Raw genomic sequence first — 16,315 nt, 5'->3', positions numbered from 1 at the left:
AATCAGAGAATGTTTACTCTGCCGTTTACCTTGTTTTTATGACCACATAATCACAGTTGGAGTAGTGGAAGCCCATTGAGTATTCTTGGGATTTTGAAAAATAATTCCCATTATTTTGTTTCCAGTGATCTGGATGTGAGGTATCTGGTCACTATGGCCTAAAATCCAATTTCATTGCAGAGGACATGAGACATCTCACCCGGTCATTTCAGCTAGCTGTTTGTCAGGTGTGCATTAGCCAGGATAACTGCAATGCAGCACCTATTAGTGCTAAAAAACACATGTGTCTGTTTTAGCCTTAGCCACACCAGGACTGTGTGACGACTGGACTGCTTGGTTAAGTTACACCTTAATCCACAGCAAAAGGGATGAAAGAGCTATAGTTGTTTCCTTTCCTTTCTATAATGGAAATTGCAGGGGGGGAAAAAACTAATATATTTCGTTCTTGCACTGACAACCACTAAACTGTGAGATAAAAACTTGTAATCATCAGCCATTGTTTGTCACTGCTGGAGTACTGCAGAATTGTTGCTTATATGAACAAGATGTTTTTTAAATAAATTCTCTCAGCCAAAGTAAAAAGTAAAGCATGTATCATGACAGTTTACATATAGTTTGACAGCTGTGACGCTCTGCACAGAGATATTAAGTTTATATCTAAAGTCCTGTATACAAATTTAAATATAGGGGATAAAAGTGCTAAATTTGAAGAAATAGTTTGAGGTCTAATAGCCACACTAAAAGAGTGTTTAAGTCATAAAAGCTAAAAAAAAAAATGAGGCATGCAATTAAAGAGCTAGAGTATTAAATCTGGAGAAACAGCAGGAACAGTGGCGATTTAAGAAAACACAGAATGCATAGATCATTGATATTCTGTATGGATAAACAGAGAAAATGAAGCAAAGGACGAATGAGAGTGTGGTATGAATAAGAAATAGGAAGAAATATAGGAAGCTAGGGGAAAATGAAGTAAGAAAGGAACAAAGAGCAAATTAAACAAGTAGGATTAAAGGGATAAAGTGTGAAACAGAAAAAGTGACCAAAATTTTGGGCTCCTTTGAGTGAGGAATTTGATGAAGGGCCAGGGAAAGCTGATCCCCTTAGCTTTTCTCTCAGTTGACTGACCCTACAAGCTATTAGCAGGATCTAATGGCCTCATTACAGCATGCTATGAGAGGCATAGGAGTAACTGAGCCCTGTACCCGGTCATACGACACCACGCTGATACTCGACCAGGCCAACACACCTGAGAACAGAGGCTTGTGCGCACACTCACACCCACACACAGGTCAGACCATTAAAAAAGCACATGTAATAATACACATGCCGAAACCAACAAGACAGAAGCACACCTGCTTACATGTGAACTGTGAAGCAGTAAGGGCTCCTGGGGGGATTTTAGGGGAAGAAAGCCAGACTTGTTCTGACATGTTGCGGTAAAAGTGGCAAACAATCTGCCACATGCGATGACAAAAACACTAAGCAGTCGGTCTAAAATTAGCCCACACGCACATCCTGTGACTATGACTTCATTGTTGTATTTATTGTATTGTTAATTTGCAGGAAGATCTAAAGAATGAAGCCAAATCAAACATTTAAAGCCACATAGCAAATACATTATTACAATTTAACTTGACCATTATCTTCTTGATTATTTAACAGTCGGTTAGTCCATTTAACGTGAAATAATGAAAATCACTATTTTAAGGGGCAAAACCTTAAAATCACTACACACCCAGCCCTGGCATCATGACTTTTCCTTTTAGTTTTTTGTTAAACTTTGAACAAAATGCAAAATTTGTTGCTATGAAACCTTTAAATCTTGCTGTTTTCCACGTTAAAAAGAAAGCGATTCATAGCTTCTACAGTGAAATTGGCGGTACTAGTTTTCTGCTGGCAGTTTAATAACAGGCTCTTTCATGGCTCGGCCGCTTTAGTAGCTTCTCCCCTCTGGAATAAAAGCGGGGAGCTGTATGAGCTCGTGCCGCTCCCCCTCTGTCACAAAGGAGAGTGGAGGAGCTCTGGAAGCCCCAGAAAGCCCTCAGCTCAGCTACATCCCACACTCGCCCAACAAGCAATACACACATGAACACAGATATGCACAGTTTGTGTGCAGAAATATGCACGCGACCACAGATTCACACAGTGTCAGAATCCCTCAGTTCTCAGCACCCACGCCCACCAGCAACTGAAGAGCGAGTCAGACAGCCGCTGCCTTTGAACGTGAATTGAAAGCCCAACTTGATCCACAGAGACTAACTGCTCCAATCCAACAAACTGCTGCATCTCTCATCCACCCTTTCGTCTTCATGTTAACGGCAAGCAGCTCTGACAAGTGCGAGAAAGAGACAGGTGTGCGTGTGTGTGTGTGTCTGTGCTCTAGTTTATCCACATGTGTAAACAATATTTGGCGTGCACCAACAGTTGAGAAGAGAGACGTTCATTCTTTATTCAACAATAAATGCCGACTGTTACCCGGTTAACAAAGTTGGCCATGACGAGTTCCCGGACTCTGGGAGAGCGGCGAGCAGACACGAGAAGCAGCCAGTCAGCGCTAAAAACTCACATCACAATTACTGGTGATGAATAATTCACAGAGTCAGAAACATTCAGAGATTGTTGCAAAAGAAAAATAATGTCATCTTTTTCTCTCTCTCTGCCCTTTTTCTTTGTCTTTCATCACCTTCTTCTTGTCTCTCAGTCTGCCTCAGATTTCCTGAATGTGCTGCTTTCTCCTTCCTCCTTCTATTTTTTTTTTAATTCTACAGAACACTTGTGAATTAAATACACAAACAGCCAATTAGTGATCTTTTTGGAACAGACTTGCTTGTAAACAGTCTATCGTGTTCACAGCACAAACCTCCTCCCATCCTTTAATCTGTTACTGTGAGCTGAGGCTGAGCTGAAGGAGATTTTCGAAAAAGATAACGCTCAATTCACCGTTTTTTTTTTTTGTTGTTATTGTTTTTGGGTTGTTGTTTTTTTTTTTGGTGGAAATCAGGAAAGCTAGTACCAGCTGGCACTTTAATCTCCATTTATGAAATATGAGCATATAATTTTCCTCTCCCTCTCTTCCCTCCCTCTTGTTTTTTTTTCTTTTTCTTCATCTGCTGGGAAATAAAACATTAACACGCTCCATGAATAAAGGATACTTCACTTGAAGACCTGACAAATGCTCCCCATCTCAAACAGCTGATGGAGAGTAAGAGTAATGACTTTGTCTGCAACCATGCATACAATTTACTATGTTTTATCCTTTTTTTAGAGCACAAGAAGACCCACTTCCTTTCACCTTCACTTAAGCAGATAGGTGAATTAAGATCATATTCCCTTTCAGCAGCTTAGCAAAAGGTCTCTTGAGGAGAAGAGGGCGGAAAGAGCAAATAAATTATTTGAAGCACAGCTATGTTTGTGCCAATCCCTCTGAGAAAGAAAGAGACCATCCACAAGAAGAAACAAAGAACGAGGATGTACAAGAGTAGAGCATGGATAAGAAATACAGTAGGAAGTTGGAAGAGGAAATGGCACAAGAGGTGAAAAAAGGCAGCAATAATGAAAGAGATTATGAGGGAAAGGTAGAGTGTACTGCATGTGTGTATACATGTGAGAGAGAGGCTCAAAGAGGAGATGAGGGGAAGAGATCAGAGCTTGCAAAGGCAGAGCCTCTTTAGCTGAAATAGGGTTGCTGCTGCAACAGCTGGGTCTCAGTATGCTTCAGTTCATTTAATAAGAAATAGTAATGTCAATAAATAGACTGGTTAGTTTCCACACAGAGGCAACAGCAAACAATGGGATCTGTCAGTTTTTTCAGCATCTTTTGACTCTTTTGACTTAGTTTTTAGGTCCAGAAGATGTTTCATGTCACTTGGTCTGATAGTTACCTATGCTTATGCTCATACTGAGGCTGTTTCTGAGGCTGCTGGCTGGTGGCTGACTCTAAGTTCTGGATAGTTTTAGCCACTTAACCTTTGTTGGCTTCTTTCAAATGTTTGTGTTCAGCTGAATGAAAGCAATTTAAGTATTTGATTAAGTTTGTTCTTACAATCTCGTTTGTGGTGTTCATCTTAACTCAGAGGGAAGAGCTTTCACGCTAACAACATAGCATGTGGCTACAAGTGTGTGTGTTTGTGTCTACTTAACGGCAGTACTGTGTGGATGTTGTGCATGCATGAAAGCGATCAGCTAGCAACTGGTTATACATGAGGCTAACCAGCGGGTCAGGGCCAAGAATGCTTAAAAATCTGCCAATATCAATTCCTGTCTGGTTGATCATTGCATCTCTAGTTTAGTTTGAAGCTTTTTAAAATACTTTTTGGACAAGAACAAAGGTCTATCCCACAGGAAACAATACAACATAATAACAATGTAAGACCAATTTAATATTTGTCAAGGCCTTTTAATAAGAAATTGTTTATATTAAAGCAATTAGACTTTGTATTACTGGTTACTTTGTATTATTAGTCTTAGAGCACTGTATTGTTAACTTTAAAGTTATCTATATGAATGACAGAAATCATCTGTATATTAATGGTCCTTACAGCTTTACCAGGCATATCCATGAAAGCATCAGATGGAGCCAAGGTACATACCTGTATGAATTTTTCCATACATGCATTGCAGGATGTAATGTACGTGCAGATTTCTTGTTGTAATGTCAGCATTGATTATATTTAAGTATAGCCACACTTTTGAAAATTTAGTTGTTTCCACCATTTTCACTAAGCACAATCCTCCAGCGTGCTGCACAGCAAGTGAGAGATGCTCCTTCCCCTTGCACAGATTGTCTGAAAGAAAGGTGCTCCTCCCGGATTAGAAGGAGCAAAAATGTTTCATGTCATAAAATGTTAATCTTATTGCAAGTTAAAAAGTGACTTGGTCAAACGAAATGTACCAATATTGTAGTTTGGATCTTTCTCCAAAACAATTAGAATCCCCCCAGCACTCTAGTGCACTGTAGCTATCATGAGGACACAATGGGCAACTGAAGTGGCTGATGAAAAAAAATGTGGTGGTGACCAACTGACTACAGCCCAAAAATCACTCAAATATACCCCTTTAACTGAGTCCATGAACCTCTGCTGCCATCCTGGCCAATTGGCATAGCAGCAAACGCATGCTGGCCTGAATACAAACCCTCCTGTTCATCCTTTAATAAACCGCGCATTGTCAAAGCCACTGTCCAGCACCTCGTTGCCATTGTGGTGAGCAGCAAACTCAAAATGCAGCTAGCTGGTACCCTGGTGGGGTTCTGGCTCAAGCTTAGCTAATAAATCATCACATTCTATATCAGTCTGGCTGCCATTAGGCAATCTGATCAAAAGCTCCACGCCTATCTGATGATGCAAGTATATGCAATTTAGACTTTTGCCTTGAAATGAGGAGATGTGATTAGGTGTGACAGACAGAGTTTTGTAGTAAGCTTAATAGAAAAGTGAACAGTGTCCTTGTGAAGCTTCAACATTCGGATGCTGTAAGATGATGGAAATGGAAAAGAGAACATCAACTACAGTTGCTTAAGATGAATGTACTGCACTACCAGTCTCACTCAGTCAGAGTTCGTCACATTGCTATCTCTCAGTACATTAAAAAAGCAGTGCAGATAGCAAATGAAGACAACTTTAATAAAAGAATCCATAATTGCATGCACTGCAGCAGCAATCAGTGCTATAGCATATTATTAAAGTTCTACCATATAAGTGCTTGTTTTCATGCACTGCTTGTAATTTTCAGCAACTTTGGCACAGCTGTGGCTCCACGCTGTAGTGGTTAACACACAAAAAGTCCCCCAGTTGAGACTGAGATGAGACACAAACCCAGCTTCAAGGGGTCACAAGCTAGTGTAAGCCTAGTGCCGATCCCAAATCTCTGTCAAATCAAACATGTGGTTCTGCCTCATGTGGGGACCCTTTCAAAATAAAGGAGCATCTGAAGAACCTTTGAACTTAATGCCTCATTTGAATGTCAAGTAACTATTTACTAAACTTGCATGTAGCTCGGGTTTAACTTACTGAGTTGAGTAGGTGACCCATAGTGTTAAAGCAGAGGCCTGGTTTGAATCTGGCCTGCATGCTTTCCCTTGTGGGCTTTCCTGTCTTCTCTCCACTATCCTAACACAATAAAGGCTAAAACCCCAATAAATGCACTTTAAAAACTTAACTCAGGGGAGTCCTAAAAGGCATTTTTAAAAAAGCCAAACGATTAATCCTTTAACGACTTTAATGGGCAGTCTGTTTCCTGACTGCAACATATTGACTCGTTAAGAGCACAGACTGGTTGACAACATGTAAGTTTTTCCATTATGAGGATTCCAAGAAACACTGAAATGCACCCGAGGATGCACAGATAATTGTTGTTGACGTCAAAGAGGATGGGATGAGGTAAACAACCACAGAACACACACACACACACACGGACAAACAAATACACACACGTCCCCCACCGCATTCTTGCCATTTATCTTTCCACTTGTTTGGAAGGATTTGTCAAGTCTCTGAAGATGTCATATAATTGAGACTCAGTCTAATGTAAATAATTCAGACTTCCCACAGAGATTTATGTTAAACAGTAAGCAATGCAGAATTAGGTTTACAAGATATAGGAGAACCAGAAAATGAGAAATATTAATGGCCCATAAAGCCTATAGACTAGTAAATCCCATTATTTAGTTTTTTAATTAAAATGCAAAAAGTATGGCATAAAAATTTAAATTGAATAAGGTTTTGCTTTAAATAATTTTTTGGACATATTTCAAAAATATTTTTGCTTGCTTGTTTTTATGACAGGTGACTTAATAAACACGTTAAGCACTATGTATATACTATATATGTGCTTTTGAACTAGTCATAGTATGGATACACACATATTCCAACAAGCCTAGGTGTGTAGAGAGTTTTTGTTGTTTAACTGCAAAAATACCCTTAACTGCTTTATGTGATACTGAACTAAAAACAAAATAAAGGAGTAAAAGGTAGAAGTAAAAGGTATCAGGTAGTTGGGTACAGTTCCCGCTTCAGTTTAATGTCTAAAGGATGTGATGTAGTAGTGCAAGATCTGACCATCTAGAATGTAGAATTGGTATATCTGACAAATGAAATTTAAAGCACTCATACTTGAATAAGCTGTGTCATCTTCATTTTATTGTACAAATCTGTTTTATGGCTCCATGTTTAAAAACCTGTTCAACACCTGTACCTCTGTACTGTAATAGCATATGCAATACCAAACTTACAAAGTCTATTTTAAGGTAATATTATTTTCCATTAAACATATTTCCACTTTGTGTTTCATGCTCAGAGGTTGCTCTATTGTCCCTTGATGACACTGAACTAATTTCCCTCCTTACAGGATGAGCTGAAAGACTGTTGCTAAGATTGAATGTTCCCATGGGACCGTTCATGTTTCCATATAGCAGCAAACTATACCGTGCAAGGACTCATTATTGAAAATTACATAGATATGTCTGCTGATGTTGCCATTGTTGTCTCGTTATTATGGTACCCAGAATATAACTGGGACATAACTGCATAAAAGACATTTACCCTGATCTCAAACCACACCAAAACCTACATACACTATGCAAAAGCCTCGAGCCACCTCCCATTATCTAGTTATCAATATAATGTCATTATTCAGCTTCTAAGGAATCAGACTTTCTTGTAATTTCTTGTAATTCTTGATCAATAGTTCTCTAGTTATGAAGGTCTTTCAAAGCGAGGGGATTTTTTTTTGTTGCTTGTTAAGCTACTTAACACTGACCTATGAATCATTCAAGCATAAAAAAAGGTCCAAACTCAATGGATGAACCAGTGTTGTGTTTACACATAGCGGACATCTTAGCAAATAATTCATTTTAAATGGTATCTTCATTTCTAGTAGCCTGATGTAAAAAAAAAACCCATATAATTTCTTCTCATTTCTTTAGTTGAGTTTGAAAAATGCCCAAGATAACATCGTTTTACAGGGATCACATTGTATTTTTGTAACAAAGTGATCCCCGAGGAGCTAGCATCATAAACAGTGTGTGCGGTTTGTCCTCAAAAAATGTAAGAAAACAAGTGGAAGGCAAATTGCCAGGCCTATTTATGGTAGATCTTAAGAAAAAAGCAGTAAAATATCACAGCAGAGATCTGACACGGGACCTGAGAGATGCATTGGCTCTTTATCCATGTACGGTTCATCAAAGGTTCATCAGAAACGCTGTCAGTGGAAGGGCGGCTGTCAAGAAGCCATTTTTGAGGAAGGGAAAGAGGAAGTAAAGACTGAGGTATGCCAAATTGCACAGGAACTGGACTGAAGATCATATGGAGTCATGAATCCAAATTAGAAAATTTTCGTTCACTAGTGATTATTATTAGTGTAATAATAACAGAGGAGGTCAGGAGAGAAATCTAACAGCGAGTGGAACAGTAAAACGGTGTTGGCTCTGTCTTTCAGCATGTAGTGTTGGAGATCTTTTCAAAATGGATGGAATTATGAATACATAAAAGTACTGTCAGATTTTCATCCACCATGCATTACAATCTGGAAAGCATCTGACTGGCTGCGGATTCAAAAAACAAACATAAATATGTTAGGTTTATATTGTTGGATTGTCATTTATGCTTAGAAATATATTCTCATATATGCTTAGATTTTTATAATTGATTGCATAAAGATAGAGGTCTGATCCTTAGCAGTCTGCAAAGACTCTGTGTGCCTCCCAGAGCACTCTGGCATACAGACATATCTTAAGGTCATGAGAGAGGTCGTACCTTCTCTTACTGATTTATGGTATAGGAGGACACCTACTCTGTATCTATTTAAGTATAAGAGCCCTTTGTTTAGGTGGACCGCTGGACTCCTAGCACCAGCTTTGGGGAGTCTTCACAGGGTCACATCTTGACCACACACACACACACATCTATACATACACACAGACAAGGTACTCTTTGTTTACAGCAGTGTTACGAGGGAACAGACGAGAGTGACTGGGGTTCGAGCGGAAGGAACGGCGCTCGTCACAGTTCTCTCCCTCGTGCACGAGATCAAACAAAGAGCTCTGCTTGGTGTCCAGTGCTTTTTGCTGTTGTAGTAGAATTGTGTCGTTCCAGCAACATTATAACAACATACAATATATTTGCTCATACGAGCTGCAACACAAACTCAAACTAGACACAATCCGAGAAATTTTAATGTTCCACCAACTAATAACTTAAATAATATATGTAATAGTAAAGGGGTTTGTGTATGTATGTGTGTGTGTGTGCACGGGTATTAACATCTTCCTGGGGACCAAAAATTGGTAGTTTACTATACTTGTGGGGACAAACAGCCCTCATGGGGACCCCACGAGTTTGAAGGCATTTTTGAGACTCAAAATGTGGTTTTAGTGTCAGGGTTACAATTAGGTTATGGTTAGGTTTAGGGTAAGGATCAGGGTTAGGCATTCATTTTTGATGGTTAGGGTTAGGGTAAGCGGCCAGGGAAAGCATTATGTCAATGAGATGTCCCCACAACGATATAAATACACACGTGTGTGTAGAAGCATCAGTACCGTATGCTGATATCCAGCCATCATATGGAAGAAGCTAATGCCATGCGTATTTTACCTCTGGCATGATCAAACTTGTAAATGACATAATTAACATGTGATCGTGTTGCATGTGATTAATGTCATTATCATCACTGCTCCCCTAATTATCATCAAAATCATTAAAGACCAACGGAAAGAGAATCTGTATGTCTCGTATTTATACCCATATAGACAGGTGCATACACACACAAACGTCCACTGAAACGCATTCGCTCGGCGAACCCAAGTCAGCGCGTCCACGTCTGAGTGAGGAAATTATATATTCAATTTCCATACAGATGAGCCGAGAGTTACTTTCAGCTCCTCTTCCTATTTGAAGCTAATGAATGCAGATTGAAAAGATGTTGATTCCATCTAAACAAACGCCCCCAACACCTGCGCATCAACTGGCAAGTCTGTCCTCTCCAGGACTGAAATAGAAAACATAATTTAAATATTCATACCCTCAATGGGCTGAATGAATAAGCAAATTATTAATCCGTCCCACTTATTTCTCCTCCTCTCTTTCCTGTGGAGGTTTAAGAGCGTGGACAAGAGCAAGTAGCCTGCTTAACGTTAAATGGTGTAATTTGTTATCTGGGGGTGTTGATAAATTAGTGTTCTCTGTTACAGTGATGTTTCCTATTAGTCATGATCTGAGAAGGTCTTTTTCCTATGTTTGTGTCTTTGCTCAGACATCAGAGTGGAGGAGTAATTTTAAAGACCAATATACACAGAAAGCATTTTATCAACTGTTTTTGCTGTCAGTCAGTAGTGTCTGGATTTCATCAAGTGTGCCCATCGACACGCAATCTAAAACCTGTCGTGCCCTCTAAAATCAATGAATGAAAAATGGTAAAAGATGATTTATTCTGCTGAGCCATCATCAAAACCGTTTTTATATGGGAAATTTTTCCATCAATCTGGTGTAGACAGTGGGTCTGGCTGCCTTCCTTAAGGTCCGCTTTGGAAGACAGCTTGTTCTCAGGACAGAAACACTAAACAGAGGCCTGAGTCAGTGGGAATTAACTCAGGTAATGTGGATTCCCAGTAAGTGGTGTTCTGAATACAGACATTACATTGCTTCAGTGAACATCATTATTAATAGCTAATTTTCATGGACTGCTAATTCATAAAATGTACAAAAACTATCCTGTAAAGCATAAACCGGGTAAATGAAGAGAGTTCTTTGTATGATACAGGGTTGCTGTATTGTTGTCTGTTACTATGTCACGAGTAAGGCAGTTTTTTTTTAACATTTTGCACACTCAATGTACTTAATGTATTTTGGCAGCAAACGTTAGCCAATAATGGAACATCTCATGCACTTTGAGTTATTCAGCAACTTAAAATAATAACATTTGGCAGTAGGCACACTTTTATTGGCTCTCTGAGTTGTGGTTTTGCCATAACAGCAGATATTTCTGCCTGAAAAGCACTTGACTTGCATTTTGAAAATTAAGTAAGGCATCAACACAGCAACATACAGTGGGGCAAAAAAGTATTTAGTCAGCCACCGATTGTGCAAGTTCCCTCACTTAAAATGATGACAGAGGTCAGTAATTTGCACCAGAGGTACACTTCAACTGTGAGAGACAGAATGTGAAAAAAAAATCCATGAATCCACATGGTAGGATTTGTAAAGAATTTATTCGTAAATCAGGGTGGAAAATAAGTATTTGGTCACCTCAAACAAGGAAAATCTCTGGCTCTCACAGACCTGTAACGTCTTCTGTAGGAAGCTTTTCTGTCCCCCACTCGTTACCTGTATGAATGGCACCTGTTTGAACTCATCATCTGTATAAAAGACACCTGTCCACAGCCTCAAACAGTCAGACTCCAAACTCCGCCATGGCCAAGACCAAAGAGCTTTCGAAGGACACCAGGAAAAGTATTGTAGACCTGCACCAGACTGGGAAGAGTGAATCTACAATAGGCAAGCAGCTTGGTGTGAAAAAACCAACTGTGGGAGCAATCATCAGAAAATAGAAGACATACAAGACCACTGATAATCTCCCTCGATCTGGGGCTCCACGCAAGATCTCATCCCGTGGGGTCAAAATGATCATGAGAACGGTGAGCAAAGATCCCAGAACCACACGGGGGGACCTGGTGAATGACCTGCAGTGAGAACTTTGAAGATGAAACGAGGCTGGGTCTTCCAACATGACAATGATCCAAAACACACCGCCCGGGCAACAAAGGAGTGGCTCCGTAAGAAGCATTTGAAAGTCCTGGAGTGGCCTAGCCAGTTTCCAGACCTCAACCCCATAGAAAATCTGTGGCGGGAGTTGAAAGTCCGTGTTGCTCGGCGACAGCCCCAAAACATGACTGCTCTCGAGAAGATCTGCATGGAGGAATGGGCCAAAATACCAGCTACTGTGTGTGCAAACCTGGTAAAGACCTATAGTAAACGTTTGACCTCTGTTATTGCCAACAAAGGTTATGTAAGTATTGAGTTGTATTTTTGTTATTGACCAAATACTTATTTTCCACCCTGATTTACGAATAAATTCTTTACAAATCCTACCATGTGGATTCATGGATTTTTTTTTTTCACATTCTGTCTCTCACAGTTGAAGTGTACCTCTGGTGCAAATTACTGACCTCTGTCATCATTTTAAGTGGGGGAACTTGCACAATCGGTGGCTGACTAAATACTTTTTTGCCCCACTGTAGATGGAACTGGCGCATTTGATAATGGCCGTAGTCTCTGGCAGAGGGTAAACTGTTGTGTCAGGGATGACCTTAATGTCAAGACATCTTGACCTTGCCCTGTGGTGGAGCAGTATTAGAAAACTATGTGGATGAAAACAGCCAAGGAGAAAAGAGGAGTGCGCAATGCCCAAGCTCTGGTGAAAAATGAGGCAGGAAGCATAAGGAGGACGCATGCTGAAGACTATTTCCGTCCTGTTATTTTTAAAGAGACAGAGGGCAACAAACCCTTAACTGTATCATTAAAGGTAATTACAAAAAACTATATATTGAGTTATAAAAATGTCAGTTTATAGAAACACCTCTTACCTGTGTATGATGCGCTTGGTGCGGAGATATCCCAGAGCCAGAGCCAATTCACAGATGTAGAGTTTGACAGTGCTCTCTGAGAAGTGCACATTCTGCTGGAGGTGGTAGCGCAGGTCTCCGCCCAGAAGCAGATCCACCACCATAAACATGTCCTCCTCATCTTGGAAGGAATACCTATAAAGAAAGATAAGTCACAAAGAAGAGTGACATGGTAACAAAGAGTCAGGGAAATGGCAAAGAAAACTGGAGAAAGAAATAAAAACTGAGGAGACATGTAAGAGGAGGAGGGAAAAGAACTAGGGAATCAAGGGGTGATAAACCCATCAGCAAAAAAATAAGATAACAAGCGCAAATTGAACTCATGCCAGGTTTGTGCACCTCAGGCAAATCAACCTTTTTAAGATAGTGTGTAACACCTTAGTATAAAAAGATTGACAAGAACAAAGAGTTCAGCAAAACCTTTCGGGGTTTTAACAACATGATCTCTATTAAAAACAACCTCGGAAGCCTTGCATACTCTCAGAGGACAGGTGCTCCTCTAAGTCCAGGCCTAAAGAAAAACACTCATCACAGTCTTTCACATTGCAGAAAATGCTGTCTACGTGACGCCTGTGGCAAAGTTCATTAACCTTCTGTCAGGGTTGGGGGTTTTTGTTCTCTCCCTTCCTCTCTCTTGCCTTTTCCCCTTTTCACTGCTCTCAGGTGATGTTTGGGATGGTTCCCTGATCAGTTCCCTAATCTTACTGTAAACTGAATGCTTTGGTCTAGGTCGTTATGACACTTTTAAGGCTCAGAGAAATGAGAAAATCCCACAGAAGTGGCTACACAGGAGGCATGTGAGACAGCTAAAACAACACTCTTGGTTGAGCACTTTTGTACAGCTTAAAGAAGAATTCCAGGTGTTTCCCCCATCCATGTGGCTCCATGGGTACAGGTATGTTTAGGAAAATGTTATGTTGCACAAATGTTACATGAATGGGGTTTATTGGATTGACTGAAAAGCCATAACTGTCAGGGTCCTGGGTCTCCTGACCCAGCGTTTTAGTTCATTGTGATTTTTGTATTATTGTACTTGGTGTGAGTTTCTATGGTTTCTAGTTTCGATCCCTTGCCCTTCATGTTTCTCTATGTCCCCTCTGTTCTGTGTAAGTCTGTGTCTGCATGTTTGAGTTCCCCTCTGTGTCTCTCGGTTCTTAGAGTCCTCTGCCTTATGGTTTATGTCTCTGTGTTTCTTAGTTGCTGTCTCCACTGTGTCAAGTTCGCGTCTCTGTGTGATCCTTCCTGTTTTACTTTGTAGGTCCGTGTCTTATGTGAATGTGTCCTGCTTTGCTTGTCTCGTCAGTTCTAATTTCCCCCAGCTGTGCCCTCCTTCTGTGTCTCATTCTCCTCGTTACTTCCCAGTGTATTTAGTCCCTGTGTTTCTCTGAGTCAGTGTTGCGTCGTACCCTCAACAAGCTGTGTGTGTTTTGCCTCCGTGTTACCAGTGTTTTGTTTCCAGCTCTAGCTCCAGTTCAGTATTTCTGCTTCAGTGTTTTGTCCACCAGTGTTTTTGTTTGTCCTTTGGTGAGTTTAGTTTAGTAAGAGGTTTTCCCAGCAATAAAGCTGCGCTTTAAGTTGAACTTCTGTGTCTGAGTCCTGCATTTTGGATCCACCACTCCTGCTTGCCTGCCTGCCACACAGCCAACCATGACAATAACAATGGGAAAATCCAGGCTGAAATGCAAAATTCTCCTCTAAGATGACAGTTTACAGAAAATAGACATTGGACAATGTCTACTTTTACAACCTTATTTGTTTGGGTCATAATTATTAATCATAATAACCTGTCAGTCAGTCTTAATAACTATCATTCCATCCATCCATCTTCTTCCGTTTATAAAGACCAAAGTGCTGCACAAAGCCTTCAAATTACATATAAATACACCTGAGATATACTTAAGTACATCATCACTCGATTTAAAAATATAATGTGAGCCACTATCATCCTTACACTTGTATGGCAAGGATAAAAAATGTGCCTTTTTAGTTGTCTCCACATGACATTGTATCATGAATAGCTTGCTAACTATTCTTGTTTCCTCTTAAATTTTCCGTGGGCTCAATTTTGCATAGTTTTTACAGTTTTTACAGTACACGGTAGTTAATATTTGCCTATATATAGTCCTGTATTGGTGTTAATCTGTGAAGAATGCGCTGCGTGTGACTGCGGTCATCAGTCTGCTCATCCCTGAAGCTCCAGCATGCACAGCCAGCCTGTCTCAGCGAGAAGTCCGCTGCGTTGCACTTTGAGTAGCTGTTGCACAAATAATTGATTTTACATGCTGAGCTTCTCACCGGGGATGCACTTTTTGTTCACTCCATTTAAACAATGACTTAATTAGTTTCTCACCCACGACTAATTTATGCAAAAATTGTATAAAAAAATCGCAGATGCCTGCTTTTTTTTCCAAAGCTCGCCTAGGGTTTTGTTCTGCATACAGTTGGCAACACAGTGTCCTACATTTCCACGTTCATATCTTGCATAAAATATCAGATCTGCTGCTACACTCGATTGAAATGTGGATTTAATCGGATGCAAACAGCCTACAGCTGAAATTGTTGCATCTTTGAAAAGAGCATTTCTGTTATTGCCGGCAGAAAAGGATCATCTTGGCTAAAAGTCAAAGTGTAATGACCAAGGATGTCTTTTTTTGGCTGTATTGGTGAACACCCTGAAGGTGAAGCTTTTCTAAACTGGATGGATGGAGATTGATTAAGCTGACTCCAAACTGTCTACTACGGCTCAGATAATGCTGAGACCACTCAACATCTGATTGCCGCAGCCTCCGAGTTTGGAAATACTATCTGTGGCATGGACATCCTGGAGATGCATATATTTATATGCAACAATAAATATTTATCCTAAAGATAATCCTATTTCTGACTCTCTTTAGGATATCCTATTTACCCAAAAGTCAACTACATTGAATCAGGCAAAATATGTTATTTTTGCACCAACGAGGTGATTCCAAAAGAGATCTATGCCAAAAACCTGTCATATCTCAGTATGGTGTGCAAGATATCCTTAAAAATGTGTCAAGCCAAAACAAATCTACAGCAGATTAACAGAATCTGGAAGTCATGTCCTTATGAATAAGAAAATAAAAGCCTCATCAGAAAGTCTCAGTGTGTGTAGATGTAGGAAAGGCTGACACACATCATATTACAGAAGAATTTTAGTGAAAATCAGTGCAACAGTTCTTATGGAGTGAAAAACCCATATTTGAAATTGGCAAGAGGTACAACAGCAAGTGTTTAAAGCCATCTGTAAAACACAGTGGATGCTCTGTCATAGTTTTAAGACTGATGGAACTACGAAGGCAGAAACGCATCAGATTTTAATCCAACAATAATGTCATCTGGAAAGTATCTCTTTGTTAACAGCTTCATTTTTCAGCATAACAACGATGTCAAACAAATTGCCAATGTAGTAAAAGCATAGCTGGATGGAAAAACACACAATGGAACGCAATCAGTCATGGATTGGTCTCCCTAGAGCCTGGACTTCAATAATGTGGGGGGTCATCTCGGCACAGAATAGAACAAAAGGCACCCAAACGTCAAAGAAGTACTTTGAAAGTCCTTCAAAAACTCTAAAGAACGATGTCTTAAAGAAATTACAGAGAAGCTTGTCTAACAGAGTTCAGGTTGCGATGAAGAATAAAACTGGTCATAATGAATAATGACGCATTGTACAAAAGC

General features: G+C 39.9%; 1 protein-coding gene across 2 annotated transcripts in view; it reads right to left on the bottom strand.

Moving 5' to 3' along the window:
• The window catches only part of stk32a (serine/threonine kinase 32A), a 67,249-nt gene that overhangs the window by 32,909 nt on the left and 18,025 nt on the right, over positions 1-16,315 (bottom strand). For both annotated transcript variants that reach the window (XM_023155525.2, XM_004561725.3), the window contains exon 5: positions 12,575-12,748. In XM_023155525.2, the coding sequence (XP_023011293.1) occupies positions 12,575-12,748 (174 nt within the window). The remainder of the gene's footprint in view (positions 1-12,574; positions 12,749-16,315) is intronic.

Source organism: Maylandia zebra, linkage group LG10 (assembly GCF_041146795.1).
Source record: "Maylandia zebra isolate NMK-2024a linkage group LG10, Mzebra_GT3a, whole genome shotgun sequence".
Taxonomy (NCBI): domain Eukaryota; kingdom Metazoa; phylum Chordata; class Actinopteri; order Cichliformes; family Cichlidae; genus Maylandia; species Maylandia zebra.
The sequence above is the reverse complement of the archived record's forward strand: the minus strand, read 5'-3'. Positions and strand labels throughout refer to the sequence as shown.